The sequence below is a fragment of the Hypanus sabinus genome, unplaced genomic scaffold, assembly GCF_030144855.1.
Source record: "Hypanus sabinus isolate sHypSab1 unplaced genomic scaffold, sHypSab1.hap1 H_1, whole genome shotgun sequence".
Taxonomy (NCBI): Eukaryota; Metazoa; Chordata; class Chondrichthyes; order Myliobatiformes; family Dasyatidae; genus Hypanus; species Hypanus sabinus.
The window spans coordinates 1,367,709-1,394,795 of NW_026779040.1; the positions used below are offsets into that span (position 1 = coordinate 1,367,709).

At 41.5% G+C, this 27,087-nt stretch overlaps 1 protein-coding gene across 1 annotated transcript; it reads right to left on the bottom strand.

Annotated features, from left to right (window-relative positions):
- LOC132386048 (NACHT, LRR and PYD domains-containing protein 1 homolog) lies at positions 1–27,087 on the bottom strand. Its single transcript, XM_059958336.1, has 4 exons — positions 25,328–27,087; positions 22,364–22,450; positions 20,396–20,578; positions 1–142 (listed from the first exon to the last, which is right to left on the bottom strand). The coding sequence occupies exons 1-4, from the start codon at positions 26,299–26,301 to the stop codon at positions 1–3; spliced, it is 1,386 nt and encodes a 461-aa protein (XP_059814319.1). The 5' UTR covers positions 26,302–27,087.

The window sequence follows — 27,087 nt, forward strand, 5'->3', positions numbered from 1 at the left end:
TTAATCTCTGTCATTGATCTCGATGATAAAGCGGTAAACTGAATGAGAGAATTTGTGGCCATCAACAAGATTGTTGTCGAGGTGGAGGATGAGGACGACTATCCGAGCTTGTAGCGTGATGTGGACCAGCTGGAGCAATGTACTGAAAAAATGACAGGTAGAATTTAATGCAGATAGGTGCACGGTTTTGTACTTGGTTACGAACATTCATGTAATATCTTATACAGTGAACGGCAGAACACTGAATAGTACGTTAGAACAAATGGTTCCGGTATTCAATCGGAAATGGTGGCACAGGTTGCTAGAGTCGAAAATATGTCCTTTGGCACATTGCGCTTCATAAATCAATGTACTAAGTACAGATGATATGATGTTAAATTGGATTTGTATATGACGGCAGTGAGGCTTAATTTGGGGTTCTGTGCACAGTCTAGTGAAACTAGCTACAGGAAGGACGTAAAGAAAGTTAAAAGATTTCTGATAACATTTACAGTGATGTTGCCAGGGTTGGAAGAACTGGGTTATGTGAAAATACTGAATAGGTACTGTATGTCTGCATTCTTTAAATCGTGGAAGATTGGGAGGCGATTACAAGGATTAGAAGGATACAGAATTCGGTGGTGTAGAGAAAGGCTAAATGCAAGCAGGCATTTCTTCACCACTGAGGCTGTGTGGGAACACAACCGGAAGGTGAAAAGTGAGAAATTAATGGGAAAAATGAGGAGAGCTTCTTTACTCAGAGTTACAAAAGAGTTCAGATTTAGTTGCCAACACGTTTAAGAAAGCTTTGCATAGGCGTATGGACAGTAGGGACATGTCGTGGTCCCCATGCTCGTCGATATGTCGGCAGTTTAAATGGCTTTGGCTCTAACTAGATAGGACATTCCACGCCGACACCATGGAAAAACTGCATGCCTGTCTGTACATCTACCTCCTAAGTACAGGGAGAAAACTAAAACCGCAGAACCTGTTATGAGAAGGACGAAATCATAGACAAAGGAGGATCAGGAGCACTGAAAGGACTGCTTTGAATTGGTGACTGTGTTAAGAAGTTCAACTTCGAGTATGAATGATTACCCCCAACATCTGCCACTAACTTCATTCAAGCCTGTGGGGATGAGTGTGTGCTTATGAGTTTATACTGTACATAAATCAAAAGGTGTGGATGAACCCGGAGGTTCCTATTCAGCTGAGAACTCGATCTGTGGCATTTAATTCTGGCGAGCCAGGTCTGTACAAATAAAGGAGAATCAACGTGCAGACGGCTATCACAACAGTGGAGGAGTAATTCCGAATGAGGCTGGAGGCTGAATTGGAAGCACGGCAACCCTGGCAGGGTGAGCAGGCAATGACTTCATGCAAAGCGAATCCTAACATCATGAATGGCAGCGATGCTTCACTCTCATGTACGGATTCAACGGGAAAATCCAACTACAGCTAAGTTGATATCTGCAAATCCCTGTGACCCTGTGACATCTAGCTCTGAGGTCGACCTCAGGCTGTGTTTCAGGAAGGTGATATCTCGCAAGCCGGCAGACCACGATGGAAAATCAGTCGGTGGGGTGGTCAAAGACATTTTCCATTGCTCTCTGCTGGAGTTGTAAGTTCCCTACTGTTTCTAAAACAGATGAATTATACCCGTTCTAAAGAAATATCGGGTGAGCTGCTTAACGTCAATTACCCAGTAGCTTATGCGGTGGTGTAGTGTTTTGAATGTTTCAGAAGGGCTGTAATTAACAGTCCTATCAAGGACCTAGATGCATTGCAATTTGCGTATCGCCACAATAGATCTGCGATAGATGAGATCTCATTGGCTCTTCAGGTTGCTTTAAAACACCTGGACAATACTAATTCCCATGTCAGAATGCTGATATTATTTTCTCCATAGACTGCAGCTCACCGTTTAAAAGCTTGTGAATGTAAAAGCTTCTCCCTCTTCTCCTGACGCATGTTCTGAAATCGTGCCAAGAGCTCCATTGTGCTCTCTGTTTTATCAAAGGGGCACTCCAATGCGCCTATATTATCGGTAATGTTAGCTGAGGATTGGCCTTTATTTCACGGCCAGCCCATTCAAGCAATCAACCAATCCCTATCTCTTGAACTAATCAGAGCAATGCCATTCATCTATAAAACTGAGTAGTCTGCTCCGCTCGTACTAATCTTTCCCCTTAGTGATAGGCGTTATTACTGAGAACATTCTTAGCTTCTGGTAGAGACACCTTGCCTGTGTACTGGGCCACTTATTCTCCAGAGAGGTAAGGGCTGATGCCAACTTAGAACTCTGAATCTTTACTGTGGAACGGGGACTAAGTAGATAATCCAAATACACCGTGCCCTTCAGTCATCACACAAAAAATTGCTGCTTCAGAGAAACCATTACATTAGCAGTGAAACATTACAAATAGGCTATTACCTTAGCAGTGAAACTTTCCAGTTTGTTGCAGTATCTTTGCTATCAAGAGACGGTGTACCTATGTGGCTTTGAAAGTTTCTGTGTCCATTCACTGAAGAGTGAAATCGAACTCATAGATGGATCTGAGTAACAAACAACAAGATGAATAACAAATAGACAATAGACAATATACAATAGACAATAGGTGCAGAAGTAGACCATTCGGCCCCTCGAGTCTGCACCGCCATTCTGAGATCATGGCTGATCATTCACTACAAATACCCAGTCCCTGCCTTGTCCCCATATCCCTTGATTCCCCTATCCATCAGATATCTATCTAGCTCCTTCTTAAAAACATCCAGAGAATTGGCCTCCACCGTCTTCCGAGGTAGAGCATTCCACACCTGCACAACTCTCTGGGAGAAGAAGCTCTTCCTCAACTCTGTTTTAAATAACTGACTTCTTATTCTCAATCCATGCCCTCTGGTACTGGACTCTCCCAACATCTGGAACATATTTCCTGCCTCAATCCTATCAAATCTTAATTATCAAATCTTAATTATCTTAAACGTTTCAATCAGATCCCCTCTTAATCTCCTCAATTCCAGCGTGTACAAGCCCAATCTCTCCAATCTCTCTGCGTAACACAGCCTTGCCATCCCAGGAATCAACCTAGTGAATCTACGCTGCACTTCCTCGACTGCCAGTATGTCCTTCCTTAAACCTGGAGACCAAAACTGTACACAATATTCCAGATGTGGTCTCACCAGGGCCCTGTACAAATGCAAAAGGACATCCTTACTCTTGTAATCCATTCCCCTTGTAACGAAGGCCAACATTCCATTTGCCCTCTTCACTGCCTGTTGCACTTGCTCATTCACCTTCATTGACTGGTGAACTAGGACTCCTAGGTCTCTTTGCATTTCTCCCTTACCTAACTCTACACCCTTCAGACAATACTCTGCCCTCTTGTTCCTGCTTCCAAAGTGGATAACTTCACATTTATTCACATTGAATGACATCTGCCAAGTATCTGCCCACTCATCAGCCTATCCAAGTCTCCCTGTATTCTCCTAACGTCCTCTTCGCATGTCACACTGCCACCCAGTTTAGTATCGTCAGCAAACTTGCTGATATAGTTTTCAATGCCCTCATCTAAATCATTGACATAAATCGTAAAGAGCTGTGGTCCCAATACAGAGCCCTGTGGTTCCACACTAGTCACCTCCAGCCAGTCCCAGAAACACCCATTCACTGCTGCTTTCTATCTGCCAACCAGTTTTCTATCCATGTTGAAACCCTGCCCCCAATGCCATGAGCTCTGATTTTACTCACCAATCTCCTATGTGGCACCTTATCGAATGCCTTCTGAAAATCTAGGTATACAACATCCATTGGCTTACCCTCGTCTAACAGCCTTGTTACACCCTCAAAAAACTCCAGCAGATTAGTCAAGCATGATTTGCCCTTGGTAAATCCATGCTGGCTCGGCCTAATCCTATTTCTGCCATCTAGATGTGCCACTATTTCGTCCTTAAAAATGGACTCAAGCATCTACCCCACGACTGACGTTAGGCTAACAGGGCGATAGTTCTCCGTTTTCTCCTTCCCTCCCTTCTTGAAAAGTGGGATAACATTAGCCACTCTCCAACCTTCAGGAACTGATCCTGAATCTAAGGATCATTGGAAAATGATTACCAGTGCATCCGCAATTTCCTGAGCCACTTCTTTTAGAACCCTCGGATACAGACCATCTGGACCCGGGGATTTATTAGCCTTCAGTCCTACCAGTCTACTCATCACAGTTTCTTTCCTAATGTCAATCTGTCTCAATTCCTCTGATATCTTATGACCCTGGCCCATCCATAAATCTGGGAGATTGCTTGTGTCCTCCCTGGTGAAGACATATCTAATGTACACATTACATTCTGTTGCCATTTCCCTGTTTCCCATAACAATTTCTCCCAATTCATTCTTCAAGGGGCCAACATTGTTCTTAACTATCTTCTTTCTCTTCACATAGCTAAAAAAGCTTTTGCTATCCCCTTTTATATTCCTGGCTAGACTGAGCTCATACCTGATTTTTTCTCTCCGTATTGCTTTTTTAGTTAAGATCTGCTGCTCCTTAAAACTTTCCCAATCATCTGTATTCCCACTCATCTTAGCCCTGTAATACTTCTTTTTCTTTAATGCTATACAATCTCTGACTTCCTTTGTCAACCACTGTGGCCCCTTCCCCCTCTTTGAATCCTTCCTTCTCATTGGAATGTACTGCGTTTGCATATTTTGTATTATGCCCAAGAATATCTGCCACTGCTGATCCACTGACTTTCCTGCCAGGGCATCTGCCCATTTAACTTTAGCCAGCTCTTCGCTCATGGCTCCGTCGTCTCCTTTATTTAATTGCAACACTGACACCTCTGATCTGCCGTTATCCCTCTCAAATTGTAGATAAAAACGTATCATGTTATGATTACTACTTCATAATGGCTCCTTTACTTCAAGATCACTTATCAATTCCTGTTCATTACACATCACCAAGTCCAAAATAGCCTCGTTCCTGGTTGGCTCAAGCACAAGCTGTTCCAAAAATACATCCCTTAGACACTCCACAAACTCCCTATCCTGGGGTCCAGCACCTACCTGATTCTCCCAGTACACCTGCATGTGGAAATCTCCCATAACCTACATTACCTTTAGCACATGCCAATGTTATCTCCCTAATCAACTTGTACCCAATATCCATCTACTGTTTGGGGGTCTGTACACAACACCCATTAGGGTTTTTTTACCCTTACTGTTCCTCAGCTCAATCCACACAGACTCTACGTCCCCTGTTCCCAAGTCACCTCTTGCTAAGGACTGAATCTCATTCCTCACCAACAGGGCCACCCCACCCCCTCTTCCCATATTTCTGTCTGTACGATAGCACGTATACCCTGGTACACTCAATTCCCAGGCCTGATCCCCTTGCAGCCATATCTCCGTTATCCCAACAATATCATAGCACCCCATTTTCATCTGAGCTTCAAGCTCATCTGTCTTATTTCTGACACTACGCGCATTCAAGTATAGAATTCTTAGCCCATTCGTCCTCTCTTTGCTTAAAATACTATCTACTGTACCTAACCCAGCTCCTTGAACTTCCATCGGGCTAATTGCACCCTGAATTTTGATGACCTTCTCAAGATCACTCAAACCTTCTACAGATTTAACCCCATGCTCCTTCTGGCCAAACCTCTGGATCTGGATCCCTGCCCCCCCTGCACATCTAGTTTAACCCCCCCCCTCCCCCGAGCAGCACTGGCAAACACTCCTGCAAGAATGTGAGTACCCCTCCGGTTCAGATGTATACCGTCCCTTCGAAACAGATCCCAATGTCCCTGGAAAAAAGACCAATTATCCAAAAACCTGAACCCTTCCTTCCTGCACCATGCTCTCAGCCTCGTATTAATGTGCATAATCATTCTATTCTTCGCCTCACTCGCACGTGGCACAGGTAGCAATCACGAGATTGTCACCCTGGAGGTCCTGCCTTTCAGCTTCACTCCTAACTCCCTGAACTCTCTAAGCAGGACCCCCTCACTCAGCTTACCTACATCGTTGGTCCCCACATGGACCACTACATCTGGGTTCATGCCCTCGTTCTCAAGAATAGCCTGCACCCGATCTGAGATGTCCCGGACCCTGGCACCAGGGAGGCAACATACCATCCGAGACTCCCGATCTGCCCCACAAAATCTCCTATCTGCCCCCCTAACTATAGAATCCCCTAAAAGTATCGCTCTCTTCTCTTCCCTCCTCCCCTTTCTAGTTGAGGGTTCAACCTCTGTGCCAGTGGCAGGACCACTGCAACTCATTCCTGGTAGGTCATCCCCATCAACAGTATCCAGTACGGTATACTTATTATTAATGTGAATGGCCGCAGGGGTGCTCTGCTCTCTCTGCCTGCTCCCCCTGCCTCCCTGGACCGTCACACATCTACCTAAATCATGTTTTTTGGTGTGACTACCTCCTGATAACTCCTATCTATCTCTGCCTCTGCCTCCCGAATGATCCGTAGTTCATCCAGCTCCAGCTCCAACTCCCTAACTCGTGCTGATAGGAGCTGCAGCTGGACGTACCTCTTGCAGGTGTGGTCATCAAAGACAACTGTGTTGACCCTGACTTCCCACATACTGCATACGGAGCACACCACTGCTCTGACTGTCTCCCCCATACCTGAACTGAATTAATAGAATAAGTCTAAAAAGCACCTAGCGACCTTACCTTCTTCCCCTCAGCGAGCAATCACACAGCCTTAACGAAGTCCCCTTACGCCGAAGCCCACTTAGCCAAAGCCCAGGATTCTGCTTCCACGGACTCCGCTACCCGCTCTGAAAAGAAGTCCTGCCTTTTAAAGTGCGCGCTCGACGCTGACGTCACTCGCGCCTGCGCAGTTCCCCTCCCCCACAGGTATTGACCAGGTAGGCTTAAATCCTAACTACACGGTCGAATTCTCTGAGCTCCCAGCTGAATCACAAGCTGTAACTTGCTCCCGATTCAAAAAAAAAAAAATCAACACATTCATCCTGAATTATTGCAGAATTGCATCGACAGTTCCTCCAAGCCAAAGGAAGTCATCTCTGCTTCTCTTTACCAACAAGAGAAAAGCAGCAAATGCAGGTCCAGCTGGAGCAGTTCGTACTGAAACGTCGACTGTACAATTGTCCACAGATGCTGCCTGGCATTTAGTGTTCCTTCAGCATGTTGTGTGTGTTGCTCTGCTTCTGTTTAAGATATTTGTTGATCACATATTTGGTGATTAAGAATAGATTTCCAGATTATCAATAGATTAAAGGCAATATTTCTTCTTTTGCAGTAATTAATATCCAACTGCATAAATATATTTAATGTGGATTAATTGTAAAAAAAAATCTATCTGCATAGTGACAGCAAAATTAGGTTAAGATATTATTTGTGTCACGGACCCAAATGTCGACTGTCTGTCTCTTTTGGTAGATGCTGCCTTTCGCCCGGCATTTTGCATGTATTTCCTGTTCAGGATTTCCAGCATCTTTTGATAGCGATATCCCTTTCGTTTTTTCTTTATTCAGATGCATACTCAAACAACATAGTGGACAGGTAACATAAATGCAAAAGGACATTTTAACTTCAATTATAGATTGAAGAACAGTATATCAGATAAATATTTGTAATGAACAAAACTGTTATGGACGAGTTGCAGAGGGCGAATGAGTGAATTTAACCATCTGTAGGGAACGACCTGATCGAGGGATGGAATAGTAATCCAAGAAGACTTCAGGGCTGTTCCGCATGAAGGATCATCAGTTGAAATTGAGGAACATGTTGCGAAGTGCGTCGAACTGTAACCATAATCCGAACGTAAGTTTATTAAAGATGTAGTGCCGAGCAAACTTCAGCACCTAAAGACAGAGAAGTCCTCTGGTCCTGATGGAATGCCTCCCAAGTTACTGAAGAAAATGTCATAGTTTATAGCTGAGGCTTTGGAAATAACTTGCAGATTACGATGGATTGAAAGAAGGCGAATGTCACGTCACTGTGCAAGACAATATGTAGGCAAAAGGCTGGCAACTACACGCAAGATAGTGTAACATCTGTGTTTAAGCGATCACTGAAGAAGAAATAGTGAGACATCGGGAAAGAAACGGTTCCATCATGCAGACACAGCATGTATTCAGAAAAGGCAGATCCTGTTTGAAAAAACAAATGGAGTTTTTTTTGATGATGTAAGCAGTACAGTGTATACGTGAAACAGAATGACGTTATTTACACGAATTTCCAGAAGGCGTTTGATAAAGTGCCACATAAAAGTCTTATCAATAATATATTGCACAGAGTTGTGGGTGTTGATAGCGAATTGGTTAACCAAAGGAAAACAGCGAGTTGCGATGCATGGGTCTAACTCTGTTTGCGAATAAATGATGAGCAAGGGCGCATGTCGCTAGACCCGCAAATTTTCTCGATCTAAATTAACGATCTGGAAGAGGGAATCGAGTACATTTTACCACAGTTTGCTGATGACACTAAATTAACTGGGAAAGCCAATTCTGCAGAGATGCAGAGAGTCTTCAGAGATAGGTTAAGGGAATGCCAAGGGTCTGGAAGATGGAGTAAAATTTTGGCATATATAAGTTCGTCCAAATTGGATGGGAAATGGAAGAAGAGATTGTTACTTAAATGTGATCGACATGGCTGGACGAATATTGAGCTTCAGCACATTTTACTTTGAGGAATGATGTAGAATCTCATGGAAATCACCCGATGGTCTGAGATGGAAACTGCAGGGACTGCAGTGCGCTTGACGGACCTGACCCGAACCAGCTTGAACTTAAAAAAAAACTAATGTAGTAGTAGTAGTAGTAGTAGTAGTAGTAGTAGTAGTAGTAGTAGTAGTAATAATAATAATAATAATAATAATAATAATAAAACAATAAATACAAATAATAAAAGAAGAAGAAGAAGAAGAAGAAGAAGAAGAAGAAGAAGAAGAAGAAGAAGAAGAAGAAGAAGAAGAAGAAGAAGAAGAAGAAGAAGAAGAAGAAGAAGAAGAAGAAGAAGAAGAAGAAGAAGAAGAAGAAGAAGAAGAAGAAGAAGAAGAAGAAGAAGAAGAAGAAGAAGAAGTAGAAGTAACCAGGCTTTTCGAAGCACTGGTAAGAGTATCACTTGAGATATTGTGAAACGTGTCAAGCCACTTTTCTGCAGACATTGGAGAATGTACAAAGGCGCGTTACTAAAATCATTCCGGGATTGAAAGTTTTATCCGAAGAACAGTGTTTGATTTCACGGGGTCTTTATTCCCTAGAAATCAGAATAATGTACGGGGAATTTGACTGAAACATCGAACGTTGAGAGACTTCGATAAAGTGGATGTGTAGAGGTTGAATACTCTGGTAGGGAGTGGGAGTTGAAAACTACAGGACACAATCCTCAACAGCAGAACGTCCTTTTCAAAATGAGATGACGAGGAATTTATTTATGAACGCAATGACGCATTTGTTTAATTTGTTGCCGCAGGCAGCTTTGTAGCGTTTGTTATGGTGGAAATGTAAGTCAGAGTATGTGAATATGTAAGTCAGTAGACTGGGGCTGAGAAGCGAAGACATAAGCCATCATCATATTCATATACCATCACCCGGGTCGCATTCTGCATGGAAGTCGGTCACCAGTGGTGTGCTTTAAGTGATCTGTTCTGGGACCCTTACTCTTCGTGATTTTTTATGTAACCTATCGGGCTATCGGCTTGTATTTGTCTAGGAGAAAATTCGTCCGCACGCCAAACCATGTCTCCCGTTTGCGTAGATGCCAGGTAATGCACACTGGTACAAACTCGCACATACAATCTCAGACAACAGACAATGTACGTTTTGCAGATTACACTTTATAAGGCTTACTGGAACTAGGTAATGAATAGCGATACAATATAAAAAGAAAGAAAAGTGCGCCAAAACTGTGTCAGTTCACAGCCGTTTGAGCTCAATTATCGAAGCCTTCTGTTCGCTATTTGATCTTCTCCGACCTCTTCGACTCGCCGCCTTGGACCACCCTCTGAGGTCGACTACAGCACATCCAGCACGGTCTTCCTTTCCGGTTCTTCTCCCTAAAATTCGCGCAATGACTTCATTTCCAACTCATACTGATAGAATAACATCGTTCCCATTGTTTAGTAACCGCGTTATCAATAACTATCACCCAAACATTTCAAATAAACAAAGCATTACCTCATCAGTTACATAAAAATAAGCCATTTCATTATAACGCTACAGAGAAAGCCATTTTTAATATATTTTGACGAGATCTGTAGGATTATTAAATATGGACTGTTTCTTTAAAAAGGTAGAGCGGAGAGCGTGTCTGATATTTCAGAGAAAGAGAATAGCAAAAACCTGTGAGTTGCCTTGTAAACGGCAATGCGGAGCTATATGATGGTCAGCTGGTGTTCAGCAGTTGTGTAACATATACTAGGTCAACTGGTTTTGCAATAAGACACAGCAAAGTTTCGGAAAAAAAAAAAAACAGGCCCTGGTTGAGCTTTGTGTGCCCACGCGAAAGGTAGAGTTTTTGCTCACAGTATGGACAAAGAGGTAACGGATCGAAAACTACCGGTGTGTTTAACCCTTGCCTGGGTTGATAGCTTTGCCTCGTAAATACGGCACTCTTTTTTGTGTGGTCACAGTTGGTGACTTTAATAAGTTTCGGGAGCAGAAAGACAACGTGGAAAATTCGGCGGCAATGACACCGGGAAGACAAACCATCTCTCAATAACTCTTCGATCTACTCAATCCATTATCCAGAGCTCAATTGACTTCATACCTATACCATCGTAAGACTGTATCATTTATCACTTGAGCTGGGAGAAGGTTGGGAACGTTACATTCTCACTTCTATATGCATATATTCTGCTAACCAGTTTGCCTTCTCTTGCTTGATATTACATTACCACGTGGTCATTAATTAATTAGTGTTTGTAACGGATGACAGACTCCCGATGTGTCCATTTCTGCTGGCGCTTTTCAACACGTGACGGGGTACGTCACATGTTGGGGGCTCGTCCGCGATATGAGCCCTATGGAAGCCATTCTAAAAAAAGGTGTGATCTTGATTGAATAGTTAATCTGATTGGGGAAATCCTCTCCGCTTCCGTGCATGGAATTTCTGCAGAAATGGAGTTGACGTCAATAGGTTTGTGGGAGAACCAACCCCTGAGGTGCTGGATGATGCTTAGAGGGATGTGTTATTGGGAATTGCTCATAAGTTAAAAGTTAAGGTGATTACGAGAATCATGAGGGCGCAGATGCAGACGTTAATAGCAGAGCATTGTGTATCCAAGCGAACAGGAGAAGAGGAGATTTTGGAAATATTTGCTGAAGGTTGAGGTTCAGGTTCAGGCAGAACAAATGAAGTATGAATATCAGCTGCAAGTAAAATAGGTCGAAGCTGACGAAGCAGAAAAGCACAGGCGTTTCGAGCTGGAAAGGGAGAGGATGCGACAAGGAGGTTCAGTGCCAGGTCGTGGTGAGTTGCTGGTGGTACCGTTTAATATCAGCCAATAAATTACGTTAGTACCAACATTTGATGAACCGGATGCCGGCCAGTTTTTATTGCAGTTCGAAAAGTTGGCCCAGGCTCCGCAAGGGCCAAGGGGTCAGTGAGCTGTCCTGTTATAAAGTGTGCTGAAGCGGAAGACGCAGTAGACGCATTTTGCCCTGACCCATGAATAATCAAATAATTATGATATAGTGAAAAATGCGGTGCTTAAGGTTCATGAGTTGGTTTCAGAGGCTTATAGACAAAATTTCTGACATTAGAGGAAGACCTTGATCGAAACCTATGTGGAGCTTGCCTTTGAATAACCAGGGTATTTTGATCTCTGGTGTACCTCACAAAGGGCGGATCAGGATATGAAGAACTTAATGGAGATGATGCTGATTGTATAATTTAAAAACAGTGTCCTGATAACATAAAGAAGTACGTGAAGGAAAAAGTTGCTGCGACCCTGTCAGAGTCTACAAGGTAAAGTTTTTTTTTTCATAGCAAAAACTACCAAAGGAGTAGCAGAGATACCAAAGGTACCCCACGGTTTAAACCAGAGAGTAAGTTGAGAACTAGAGACAAGAGTAAGGAGGAAGGATAGCAGTCAAAAGGGATGTTTATTCAGTTTTACCTGTCATTTTTGTAAGAAGCCTGGTCACGTAGCGAACTGTTTTGCTATTAAAAGGCAGAAAAGAAAGGAAAAGGAGTGAGTCCCTACTGGTTGTTTTCAGTCGTTTGAGTCACGCGGAGAGGAAAAGAGTCTGACCGAGTGCAAGAGGGATTTAAGCGGATAATCTCAGATGTGTTTCTGTTTGTAAAAGAGGAGTCAACCCCGGTTCCAGCGAAAATCTGGAGAGATACTGGGGCTTTTCAGTCACTGAAATTGGATAGTGCTTTTTACTTCGGTGTTGAGACGAAAACAGCCGATGTCAAAATTATTAAAGGAATTGGAAAAGGGACTGCGTCCGTGTGTTCAATATTGTAATTTCGAAATGCAAACTGGTATCAGTACCTGACAAGGTAGAGATAGGATATTATTAACCGACAGACAATGTTGATGTCTTGCTAGCTAAAGGCCTTGAAGGTGGTGACGTTTACTCAGCAGTGCAGCTAACGGGGAAGCCCGTTGCTGACGATCCAAACATGAATGCTGATGTTTACTTGGGATGCGCAGGGACCCCAAGCATGGATAAAAATCTGCTGATGCACATAGTTCGGAGTAGAGGGACTCTGAGGCCCATGATAACAAAAGCAGGGATTGAAATCATGATGATTTGTCACAGACTTTTCTGCCATACATGACACACCAGGATTTGGACAGTAAGGAAAATGAGAAAGGTTTGTCCTTGTCCAGGGATGAAATTATAGCAGAACCATACAGAGATTCGGAAATTGCTGCCTTAAAGGAGACAGTTCTCACGGAAGAGGAGGTTCAAAGAGAGTCAGTAGGATATTATCTTAACGTTCGGGTGTTATTGAGGAAGTGGAGACCACCTACTGTGCCTGCAAGTTGGAATTGGGCCATTGAACAACATGTTGTTGTTCCGAAAGATTACAGGGCTGTGATTTTAAACATGGCTCATAGTACGCATTTAAGTGGACACCTTAGACTGAGAAAGACAATGAACAGGATTATGAAAGAATTCTACTGGCCTAACTTAAGAAAAGATGTAGTAAACTTTAGCAGTACTTGCCATACCTGCCAGGTTGTGCGGAAATCTAACCAGGTTATTCAAGCAGCACTCTTAAACCTCTTAAACAGTCATCTGCTTTTGTTGAATCTTTTTCCCGTTTCATGGTGGATTGTGTTGGCCCATTGCCAAAGATTACAGCTGATCATTAGTACCTGTTAACATTATTTGTGGTGCGCTTGGGTTTCCCGAAGTGCTGTCTCTCAGAAACACTGAGAGTGGTAATAACACTCATCAAGTTCTTCACATTTGTAGGTCTGCCCAAAGAAATTCGAGCTGATCAGGGTTGTAACTTTCCTTCGATAAATTCAGGCAGAAGGTTGGTGAGCTGGGAGGGCTAAACACATTGTGTCAGCTGCATTTCACCCAGAGTCACAGGGAGCCTGGGAACGGATCCACTCCACTCTAAAGACAATTACGAAAACATATTGTGAGGAAAATGGAAAAATCTTTGGATGAGGGTGTTCCCCTACTCTTTTTTTGTTGTTAGGGATTCGATTGTAGAATCGTTGGGGTTCAGTCCGCTTGAACGTGTTGTTGCTCACCTAGGTAGGGGACTTTTGATACTACTCAGAGTACAGTGGTCTGAGTGTGTTTAAATATGTTTTGGAATTCAGAGACAGAATGGACAAGGATTGTGAGATTGTGAAGCAGAATTTACTGCACTCTCAGATAAGGATGAAGCTGTGGTATAACAGGAAAGCGAGAGAGCATAGATATCGTGTTGGAGATAAGCTCCTGGTGCTGTTTCCTCTTCTTACCAACCCCGTTCAAGCGAGATTCAGTGGACCATACCAAATCATTTAAAAAATGATTCTTTGAATTATGATTTTAGAACTCCTGACCGTAGGAAGGCTACTCAGGTCGTGCACGTAAACACGATGAACCCTTATCAGGCCAAGTAAACATTTTCTGTGAATATTTTTATTAAAGCAAATGAAGTCGTGGAGCCTTGTACTGAGATAACATATAATATTTACGAAACCAGTGTAGTCTCCAAAAGGCTCAAAAGCAATGTTGTTTTGGAAGACCTATAATAGTAAAATCCAGCATTTGGAGCATGAGGTAAAAGGACACTGGAAAAGCTTACTTAGCAAATATAAAGATTTATTCCTTGGCATGTCAAGAGAGTGCACATTTAGAAATCACCTGGATGAGGAAGCAGAGTGATGGGTTAGTAAGTTTACTGATAACACAAAGGTTAGTGGTGTTGTGGATAGTGTGGAGGGCTGTCATACGTTACAGCGGGACATTGATATTACGCAACACTCGGCCCTACTCAGAGGTCAGAGGGCTGATCCGAAAGTGTGTGTGAGCGTGCTTAATCATGTTTGGAATTCCGAGAGAGACTTAACACGGCTAGTGACCTTGCATGGCGGAATTTACATCACTTTCAGATAACAATGAAGCTGTCGTATGACCCGATTTCTAATGAACAGGGAGATAGTGATGGAGATAAGGTCCTGGTGCTGTTCCCCTCATTACCAAACCCCTTCAAGCGAAATTTAACAGCCGATACCGGACAATTAACAAAATGCATTATTCGAATTATGTTTTTAGAGATAATGGCCTCAGGAAGGCAACTCAAGTCGTGCACATAAACATGCTTAAGCCTTATCACGACATGGAGACATCACCTGCGAGTACTATTATTAAAACAAATGAAGTTGGGGAGCCTGGTACCGAGGTAACAGATAATTTTAACGAGCTCAATGTAGTTTCCACAAGGCTCGACAACACTTGTTTTGGAAGGACTTGAACGTAAAATCCATAATTTGGAGCCTGAGCAACGACGACAATTGAAGGGTTTAATTAGCATGTATAAAGATTTATTCCCAGACATTCCAAGACTGTGCACAGCTGCAGTGCATTACGTAATTGTAGATAAAGTTGCCCCAATTAAGCAGCACCCTTACAGAATGAACCAAGACAAATATAAAATGGTTAAACAAGAGAATTGAATACACACTGACAGCCATCATTATAAGGCCAGCTACCTCAAACTGGATGACGCCCTGCTTTATTGTCCCTGAGCCGGGCGGAAGCATGAGATTCTGTACTGACTACAGGAAAGTAAATGCAATAACCAAGACAAATGCTTAACCCAACCCGAGAGTGGATAACTGTATTGATAGAGTGCGGAAGGCTAAATACCAGACAAAGATTGACCTGTTAGTAGGTAACTGGTGTGTTCCTTTGGTAGAAAGAGGTAAAGGCATATCTGCATTTGTGAAACCAGCTGGACTGTATGAGTACAATGTACTACCCTTTGTGATGAAAAATGTTCCAGGGACTTTCCAAAGGATGATGAATTATGTGATTAAGGGTTTTGACAATATAGGGGCTTATATTGATGATTTGGTTATATGGAATGACACCTGGTAAGAACATATCTCAGCCGTAGAGAAACCGTTTGAAAGTCTGTCCAAGGCAAATCTCACAGTAAACCACGCTAAAAGCGAATTTGGCCACGCCACTGTCACGTATCTTGCTTATGTAGTCCGACAGGGCCAGCTTGCTCCTCGGCAGGCCGAGGTTCAGGAGAGTGCTGAGGTTCCCGTTCCGAAGGGCAAGAAAGCATTAAGAATGTTTTTAGGATGGTTGGGTATGACAGTAAGTTTTGTAACAACTTCGCAGCCATTGCTCTCCCTATAACAAAACTGCCAGGTATGAATGATAGATTTGTACGCAGTGACCATTGCCAGGGGGCATTTGAACACCTGGAAACTATTCTGTGTTATCACTCTGTGCTCAAAGCACCTGATTTCAATAAACGATTTTCAATCGCAGAATACACCAGTGCTGAAGCTACCGGGGAAGTGTTTTTGCAAAAGAATGATGATGAATGTGAAAAGCATTTTTCACTAAGAAGTTTAATGCGCATCAGAAAAAATTCTCTACTGTTGAAAAGGAGTTGTTATCACTCATTTTAGTATTGCAACATTTTGATGTCAACACATGTCCTGCGCAGAAACCACTTATTGTTTACACGGACCACAATCCATTAGTGTTTCTGAGGAAAAAGAAGGATAAGTATAGAAGGTTACTTAACTTTAGTCTGATTTTACAAGAGTAGGACATGGAAATAAAACACGCGAAAGGCACTGACAACATTATAGCAAAAGGTTTGTCTGGATTTTAATTTCAAGTTTGTATACGATTTTCTATGTTACCTGATAATAGCACATGCATTGAGTTAAGCAGTATAATCGATAAATAAAATGAAATGGTGTTCCTTGATATTTTTTTTTTTACCAAAAGGAGGGAGGTGTTACTAGATATGAAAGATTATTAAATATGGATTGTTCCTTTAAACGGAGAGTGAGATCGAAGAGCGTGAGTGCTATTTCACAGATGGAGAGCAGCAAAAGCCTAAGAGATTCCTTGGAAACGGCAAGGCAGAGCTATATGATGGACAGCTAATATTCAGCAGTTGTGGAAAATATAAAAAAGTCAGCTGGGTTTGTAATCAGATACACCAGAGACACGGGAGACACAGCCACTGTTTGAAATTTGTCTACCAATGACAAAGGTGGGGCTTTTGTTCAGAATATGGACAAAGAGGTGACCGGTGGAAATCCATCGTTGTGTTTAACCCTTGCCTGGGGTTGATAGATTCATCACGTGAAAACGGTAATCTCTTCTCTATGGTCACAGTCGATGACTTTAATAAGTTTCTGGAGCAGGAGGATGACGTGGAAGATTCGGCGGCATCGACACTGATAAGACAAGATATTTCTCAATATCTCTTCGATCTACTCAATTGATTATCTAGAACAGAATTGACTTCACACCTATATCATCGTAAGACTGTACAATTTATCACCTGAGCTGGGAGAAAGATGGGAACTTTTATTTACTCACTTATAGAGGCATATACTGTGCTAACCTGTTTGTCTTATCTTTCTTCATATTACATTATCACGTAGTTACTAATCAAATAGCGTTCATAACGGAAGAATCAGACTCCAGGTGTGTACATTTTTTGCTGGAGCTTTTTAACGCATTGCGGGCTACGTGACACTATGCAGTTTACAGTAACATTGCAGTTAATAATCTGAGAACCCTGCATTTTGAAATGACCTGGATGAGGAAGTGGGGGGGGGGATAGGTTAGAACGTTTGCTGATAACACAAACGTTGGATGTGTTGTGAATAGTGTGGAGGGCTGTCAGAATCTACAGCGGGACGTTGATTGGATGCACGACTGGGATGAGAAGTGACAGATGGTGTTCAACACAGATAAGTGTGAGGTGGTTCATTTTGGTAGATCAAATATAATGGCAGAATATAGTATTAATGTTAAGACAGCAGTGTGGATGATCAGAGGGATCTTGGGGTCCGAGTCCATAGGAAGCTCAAAGCAGCTCTGCAGGCTGATTCTATGTTTAAGAAGGCATATATCAAACGTGAAATTGAATTTAGGAGCCGATAGGAAATGTTGCATGTTTTTCGTCAGACCACTCTTGGAGTACCATGCTTATTTGTGGTCGCCTCACTACAGGAATAATATGCAAACATAATAAAGGGTGCAGTGGAGAGTTAAAAGGATGTTGCCTGGATTGGGGAGCATGCGTTATGAGAATAGGTTGAGTGAACTCGGCTTTTCGTCCTTGGACCGACGGAGGATGAGAGGTGACCTGATACAGGTGTATAAGATGATGAGAGGCATTGATGGAGCGGGTAGTCAGTGTTTTATTTCCAAGGGCTGAAATATTTGCCACTAGAGAGTACAGGAATAAGGTGATGAGGAGTATGATGTAGAGAGGATATGTCAGGGGTAAGTTTTTTTTTTACTCAGAGAGTCATAAGTGCGAGGAATGTGCTGTCAGCAACAGTCGTGCAAGAGGATAGGATAGGGTATTTTAAGAGACTTTTCGATAGGTACATGGAGCTTAGACAAATGGAGAGCTATGGGTATTCATAGTAATTTCTAAGGGAGATACATGTTCGGCATAAATTTGTGGGCCGAACGGCCTGAATAGTGCTGTATTTTTTTATGTTTGTATGTTTCTATGATGATAATACTGCTAAATCACTGTTGGGCCTAATGGCCGTATTCGATTCCTACATGTTAATGTCTTATGGAACAGTGACAGAAAGGAAAGTAGAAATATATTATTTCAAAGAATAAAGCAGTACGACCTTATCCTCGTCAAGTACGGCAATGAACAGCAGGGGAATGTTCCTAGCGTATTATGCTTTAGGTTAAAGAATTGTGGTATGAAAAAAAATCGTTAGACAATTCGCAGCATAAGAATTTTTTCCTACACTGCAGTAAATTCAAATCAAGTTGGTGAGCTTTGGAAGTGGAGTAGTTTCAGTTGAACTACAGAGGTACGTCACTGCAAACTGCCAGAAGGAGAAGCATCTGATGTGCTAAGTAGATCAGTTCCTCTGAACGTACTTCCAAACGTTATGGGCGATGCTGCTCCGGTGAGATAAACAACGATGACGGAAAGGAATTTGATGGACAAGCGACCCACGACAAGGTGGGTGATATTTTGGAGTAGCGATTTACAACACCACTGATCACTGTTCAATTCTTGACGGTGCTCTCAAAACTGATGTTTATGTTTTATTAATATTACTCTGTATCAGTGACATAGAGCTCCAGAGCAGTAAGGAGAACAGTATTTTTCACTTTTAATTTTCATATTAATGCTTAACTGTTTAATCTTCCATTTATAATTACGTGTTGTGTTTATTTACGTGCAGACTCAGTAAGAATGACAAGCAATGTTCTCGAGTGGAGTTCGGCATAGAAAAAAACGTTGATTCCAATACCAGAAGGTAATTCTATGCGTTTGGACGAGTGGACGAGAGAAATACCTAGAGCGACGCTCCTTCAAGCAGGGTAAGGGGATTGGATCTCAATGTTCTGATGAATCTCAGGGGTAGATGAAATCACTGAGGATGATGCAGAATGGAAAGCCTCAGGATGAGAACGGATTTTGCTGAATCGAGAAAACTGCAAGAAGAGAGAAAAAAAAAAACATTTTTAAAAATTCCAAGGAGGAAGCGGACAATCTAGATAGTTCTGTAAAGTAAGTAGATTTGTGAAACCGTTCAGTATATTGTGTGACTGAAGCTGGCTGTGGCAGCTGTTCCTTCTCTCCGGCTGGCTTAGTTCATGCATTTCGGTTTTACCCTCGGCTTGAAGGTTATTGTGCACTTATTTTTAATTATCAGTGAAGTTTTGGGGGTGACACTGAGACCTTGGCCGCTTATCGCTGTATTTGTAGTGGCAAAGGATTCTTTCCGATTAAGTGCAAACCAGTCGGATAAAATTCCATTTACATCGCTTTTAGCCAGTAGGGGAATCTCGCTGGTCTGGAAAACAGCCACTCGCCCATCTGCTGATGGTTGGTTAGAGGACGAATGTTTTTTTTTCCGAAATTAGAAAAGATTAAATTCACTCTGAGTGGGTCTGAGTAAAAGTTATTTTCGAAATTGGGACCATTCTTGTCATTTTTGGGAGTCAGATTATGGGACTGAAAGTGGACATTGAAATGTGATTGTCCGGTGCATATCTTCCCTTGATATACTTCATCGAAATAACATATCAATTAGTTCATATACATATTTCGGCTCTGAACAGTGCCATCAGAGAATGTACTCTAGTATAAAACAGTGTCAAGCAAGGCGAGAAGCGAAATGATAATGTCCAATACATAGCTTATCTTCATCACCCTTTCACCATTTATATTGAATAGTTGCTGTCACTAGAATGATATGCCCTACACCGTGGTTCCAGTCGTAAAGCCAGTTGAGAATATAAACGAGTTCAATCAAACATGTTTCTGCTGAATTTATAAATATTGTTCCCTTCTCCAACGTGGACCAAATGCCGTGTTATTATCCTCAAACGGCGAACAACTGAACTCTTCACATCAAATTTCATTGGCGGTACCAAGTAGTGTACTGTAATCATGTAAATGAATGCAATCTATTTAGCTTTCATTGTGTTATTAGGGTTAAAACGTTTGATGCAGTGGGAGAGCGTGCGATGACCTGTCCAATATGTTCAAATCGTAGCCATCTGTAATAATAATAAAACAGATAAAATTCAAAGAGCAGTAGCTGCTGGATGTGTTTTCCACAATTGCATTGTTATATCAAGTCCTTAGCATATTATCTTTCGTGCCATATTTTAAGACGATCATCATATTATTTGAAATAAAATGAATGTACTTTTTAATTTAAATTTATTTTCCAACTATGTTTAATTAATGAATATAATGCAAAGATAAACACACCTGATTTGTTTATGCAGAGGCCAACTGTCCAGAAGATTTTGCAGTTTTTCACGAGTGAATTCATTGGCCTGTGTTCTTTCCTGACTGGAATTGCTCAGGTTCAGCTCCGTTAGTGAATTATTTGTGCTAAGAGCGGAGAAAAGTGTGTCCAGACACTCATTTGTAAGATTGTTGGATTTCAGCCTGTATTGAAAGCAAACGAGAATTGAAAACTGGGCACACCCTATCCACCCCCGCCCCCCACCCACACACACACACTGACATGCTGAAAACACACACACGCAGAAACACACACACTCGCACATCTTGTTGTCAGATGACCTCTAAACTTTTTTTTTTGTAACAGTCTCATATTATTTGTCTAAATAAAAATTGCTACGTACCCTGGCGTTCATTTTTTTTATTTCTGTATTGTCATTTTAAATCGCTGGGAGTGTGAGAGTGACTGAATGACTGTTGGACACTCATCTGCTCCAGAGTGAGTGAGAGAGAGAGAGAGAGAGATGGATTTGTTTGATAGACAATCGATGTTATGACTCCTCTGCAGCTTGATTTGAATATACAATGAAACACAAACGCAGAGTTTGAGTCAAGATGGATTCGGTCAATGGAAGACACCACTGAGACTGTTTAAGTTTTACGTAGCCCAACAGGGATGAGTTGAAATCGATGCTGAGTACTGATAAAGTTCTCTATCAAATAGCCCGGCAGAGTGATTTTGTTTCTATTCGAATGCGAAAGTCGGATTTCCAGTTAGATAATTCATAGGAGTGGGTTCTCTGGTGAGGGGAAAACCTTTGTGTATACCACGTGTGTGTTTATCCTTTGTTTGGGTGTGGCAGCTCACTAAAGAAAGTCACCCCTGTGGCAAATCAATTTTGGAGTTATTTCGTATGTCGTGGAAATGGATACTTGACTATCATTTTGTGTTTGATTGGGGTAACCTTTTTATTTTGTATTGCTGTGGTGGAAACTGTGGGAAATCTACGCAGTTGCCTTCTCACAGCATTCGCCTTTGGATTACAAACATCTCGCATTAATTAACCTCTGCGTCTGAACTGAACTTTTCTTACATACCATCGTAAGACTGTATCACCTATCTCCTCAGCTTTAAGAAGTTTGGTGATCTGTATATTTACACTTATTTCGGCATAACACCGTTACCTCTTGATTCACCTGGTTTATGTTCCTATATGACGCAGTTACTAATAAAATAATGTTTGGTTAACAACAAAACCAGACTCCCGGAGTGTTCCATTGCTGCTGATATTTTTACAGTGTTGCGTTCACGTAACTAGATAAACAAAGGAATTACTAGCAAACTTCTGAGGATCTCTGTGAGCCAGGAACTATTTAACTGAGTCCATATTTGGGACTGAAATACCAAATCAGGATCATTAGTTAAGAGCGTAGGTAATAATTTCCAAGTCCCATTATGTCAGGAGGCATCTGCCTAATATCACTGCCGTGTGCTTTTGATTTACCACGTTCTTCCCTGATCAGTCCCATAATTTTTCAGCTTCTTGCATCTCTACATCACACTGAACAATTCCTCCACCTTCAGCCTCACGTCATACGACCTGGCGTCTTCTGCCGCTTTTCCTTAACTTTTTTTTTATTTCGAAATACACTTGCCATCTACTTTTCATCTATTTTTCAAGTATGTTTTCTGTTAATTGGGTCTGTCGATAACCAGTTAGCTGTCCACCTCTCATATTTCAGCCCTGCCACTCAGTGAACTCTTCCCACTATTTGTCGAACATCTCCGGCCAGAACATCCAATTCTACATGTATAGTCTCTACCAGAATCTTCCGCTACTTTGATGTTGCCTGTTGCAAACCGACTTTTTTCAGCATCTTGATTGCTGCTTATCTACGCATAAATAAAATAGACTATACGGTAGCAATTGACACGCTTTTGAGAAAATTAATCAATGGTGGTCGTCAGCATTATAAACCATTACTCACTCCAAAATTTGTATTTTGCAGTCACTTCTTTTCAGGATATTGAAGAGCCGTTTCACTCCAGAGTCTTGTAGGTTATTGTGATTCAATCTAAGTGTCCAACACAAACACGATTAATTAATTGACCCCGATAGAGAAAACTCAAATCTGTACTGCAATAAACCGTTCTGCTTCCTTCCCAATTATACTGTTTAGGAAATTCAAAGTCTATTATATAACATTTGTCATTAAGTGAATTTTACCTTTGAGCATTATTGCTGAGCGTAAGATTCAATCGAATTGTCCACCAAGTACACAGGCAGGATAAATCGTTCGTTGTGCCAAAGTATATTTTCAAACCACTAAGGTAAGGTAGGCATTATTTTTTTTTTATGCAGTCATAATTCTGTGTTCCCAACCCTTTCAGTTTCATGAGGTCGAATAACAGACAACCGAATACCGGCAAATGCTGGCATTAGCCTCAGACCACCATTTATTTGCTGAATTCCTATTTCAATCTAATACGTACTTCCCATTTGAATCACGAACGAAATAACCCACATGACGGATTCACTCTTAAAGAATTCGAATAAAGATCATCATAAAGTTCTCAAATGCATCTTATGCAAGAAAATATTTGTAGATGCTTGAAATACAACTTCACACAAAACACACACAAAAATTCTACAAGAGCTCAGCAGGACAGGCGGCTGCTATGGAAAATAATGAAAAGGAGAAGTGAAAATACTTCAGGCTAGCCATTCCTGCTCTGTGGTCTCGTCCGAAACATCGATTGTATTGTACTCTTTTCCATAAATGTACCCTGGACTTCTGAACTCTTCCATCAGTATGTGTCCAAATGGGTCTCAATCCTTGTCCATGTGCTATTGTGTGATAACCTAAGCTTTTAGAGCTTTGGAAAAGACGACCTGATTTCCAAAAGACATAAAGTTAAACATTACCCATGTCTTTAATATTTTAAGAGGATTACCTTTATTTTATTTCCATCTTTTGCAGTTTCAAAATAGCAAAGAAAAAAAAAAAAGGAACACAGACCGAAGCAACTGTTTGGGCATCCTGCATAGTCAGTACTAGGTAACACCCTCTTTAGAAAATATCACAGCTTGTAAACGCTTTTTTGTAGCCAGCTAAGGGTCTTTCTATTCTTTTTTGCGGGACTTTCGCTCATTCTTCCTTGCAAAATTTTGCTAGTGCTGCGAGATGAGATTCAAGGCCGTCTTGCAGGCACTGCTGTTTTGAGGTCTATCCACATATTCTCGATGATGTTTAGTTCGGGGGACAGTGGGGGCCACATCAAAACTATCAGCCTGCACCTCTTGAGGTAGCCCATTTTTGATTTTGAGTTGTGTATAAGTTCATTATCCTGTTGTAGAAGCCATCGTCTGTTTACCTTCGGTTTGTTTACAGAAGTTGTGATGCTTGCTTCCAGAACTTGCTGGTATTTAATTGAATTCATTCTCCCCTCTAACAGTGTAAACTTCTCCGTGCCACTGGCTGCAACACAAGCTCAAAGCATGATTGATCCATCCTCGTGCTTAATGGTTGGAGTTGTGTTCTTTCTAAAAAATTCTGCAACCTTTTTTTCTCCGAGCATACCTTTGCTTACAGCGGCCAAGCATTTCTATTTTAACTTCATCAGTCCACAGGACTTGTTTCCAAAATGCATCAGGCTTGTTTGGATGTTCCTTTGCAAACTTCTGAAGCTGAATTTTGTGGTGAGGATGCAGAAATGGTTTTCTTCTGATGAGTCTTCCATGAAGGTCATATTTCTGCAGATGTCGCTGTACAGTACCAGCATTCCAGAGTCTACTAAATTATTCTGAAGGACTTTTGCAGTCAAACAGGGGTTTTGATTATATATCTATAAATCCTACGTGCAGTTCACTGGGACAATATTCTTGGTCTTCAAGACCACAACTTGACCTTCACCGTTACTGTTAACTGCTATTTCTTAATTGCAATACGAGCTGAGGAAACGGTTACCTGAAACGGTTTTTTATCTTCTTATAACCGTATCCTGCTTTCTGTCATCATTTATTTTAATTCTCTGAGTGCTATCCAGCTAGAGAACCTCAATGCTGCTGATTGTTGGGATAAAGTTTCAGGAGTCAGGGTAATTATAAATCATTCAAATTTGCATCATTTGGCCATTCCTAACGATGACAGTGATCAGGCCATTGCCTTAGCAAGCTAATTAAGTTATGAGAAGTTGGCAAAAATTATTTGAGAGTTCAGATCTTTTGGGGAGCCCACATTTTTGCATGGTTTTCCTTTCCTTTAATTCACTATAAAATTGCACAAAGCAAATATAACACACTAAATTTGGAAAAATGAATTGAATTAAATACACTATTGCCTCATCTTTAACTTTTTGATGCTTAAAGATCAGTTCATATTCTACTCGCTTAACTATTAACAGTAACGGAATTTTTGACCAGTGGTGCCTATGTTTTTGCATGCCACTATAGATTTGTAACACCCTGGGAACGGTTTCATTCTTTAGGTTATGACGAGAGGTAATTGCCTGTGAGAGAGTTGTTCTAGGTCTTTTCTTGGGCAGAAGATGAAGAGAGAAGGTTTCAATACAGAGAGGCCGTAGATTGCAGGAAGCAGTTGATTTGGAATGGGGCCGGAAGTCGACAACACCGGGGAGGGGGGGCTATCAATGGAGGACTAAGAAAAGGGAAACCGTGAGCTCCAACGAGCACATAAACTGATCCATTAAGATTGGCATTTTTCTTTTAATTTTCTTTACTAACCATCCAGTCAAATTGAGAATCATAAAGCTCAATCATTTAATTGCATATGGTGTACTGTCTGATATTTAGCGGCACTGATTTTCAACTATGTAACACAGCACGCAGCATCCTCACAAACGAGATTTCACACTTTTAGCGGCGCCGAACTAAAGCCGCCGGCTGAACCTAAGGTTGTCATATACATATATTCCCGTGTTTGATGACTTACCTCAGAATTAGACATCTGTACAGCACCGGTTCCAGTTTCTGAAGTACCCCTGGCTGTGCAAGACATGAACTGAGATTCAACTCTTCAATCACCTCAGAATAGATTAAAGTTCTAGATAAAACTGCGCAGTCCACAACTGTGAGAAGAAGGTGATTTAATTTAATTTTCGCAATAGGAGACAGCACTTTCTTCATGATTATATTGTCTCCGAATTCAAGTAAACAGTACAGTGTGTGTAAAAACATGATTTGCGTGTATTTCCCGTACATGTTCGTCAGGCGTCTATTAACACTTTCTGTTAGCCATTCCGAGATACACAAAGTAACGTCAGAACGGACTGAATCCAGTTCCAATTTCAGGCGATTAGTCGATTTCCGCGAAGACAGACCGACAAGAAAAAGTAAAAATGTCCTGAAATTGCCCTGAGTGTCCATGAACTTTTCATCGAGTATCCGTTTCAGTTGAGACATTGGAGAATTTAAGACGTGCGTAAGGGCAGCGAGGAAGTCTCGGATAACGTAGTGTCTGAATTCGTAAATCGTTCCACTACTGTGTTTGTCTGGATCGTGAAACATAAATACAGTGGTAAAATTGTCAGGACAAGTATTTAGTTCCTTTAATGCGTCGGCTTCAAACGAAAGTTTGTTACGTTTAATTCCTTTGTAGGCCAATTCGCCAACTTCACGTAGACACTTGTGAGCTGTGTTCCTGTCATACCCACATTCTTGGAGAAGCAATGTGACGTAGTCAAACAACACCTGCGTATGGTTTATGACGGGCATTGTTGTCTGTTCTTCTCTTTGTGGTTGGTGAAATTCCGGTGACGAGGCGAGGGTGGCACAAAATAGAGGGTTACTGCACATGTTCCGCAAGATATCACTCTGCTCAATCTGTTGTATAATTTCGTTTGTGTACTTCCCTTGGCGGAGATGACGGCGGAAGTATTCTTTTACTTTCTCAGAAGCGAATCCCATTGCTTGGAATTTCGAATCTATTGCTACATGACGCAGAGTCTCCTGGTTCCAATGCCGGGTTGTGATCAGCACCGAGCAACCTCTCAGAAAGTCTCCGTCAAAAAGGCAGCGCAGGATGTCGGACACAAAACATATCGTCTCTGTTCCTGAACATTTGTATTGTGGATCGAGGTGTCATTCATTATAGGGAAAAATAAAGGACCGATACAATCGGTTCAAATCATCAAATATAAATAATAGGCTATTGGGTTCATTCCACAGAAAATCGAGATAATTCTCCAGGTAAGGATATGTTTCAAGGATCAATGTTCTTAACGTTATTCTACCTTTTATTGCATTTAAGTTCTGAATTTTGAAATGAAAGACAAAACTGAACTCCTCATATTTCAATCCCATGGCCCAGTCATAGATTATCTTCTGTATTAATGTTGTTTTCCCAGTTCCTGCAGCTCCAACGACGACATGTATGCTGGTGTCATCACGATGGCTGTTGTTTCTTTTGAGTATTTCATGGATCTCTACTTCACGAACCTGTCTTTTATTTTCTCCAATTAAACCATCATGCTCATATTGTGTCACGGTAATCCTTGGGTCAGTGTAGATATCAGAAATTAAACGCAGATTGGACAAATTCAGTTTCATAATCTGTCTTCGCAGATTGTGTCTGTGTTGAAGTATCACGTCTGGAAGAATGAAATAAAAATAAACAGCCTGAACGTCTTTGTTTTATTCCATCATAGACACAGGTAGTTGTGCAGTAAAGAAAGGGTCATTACAGACCGACAA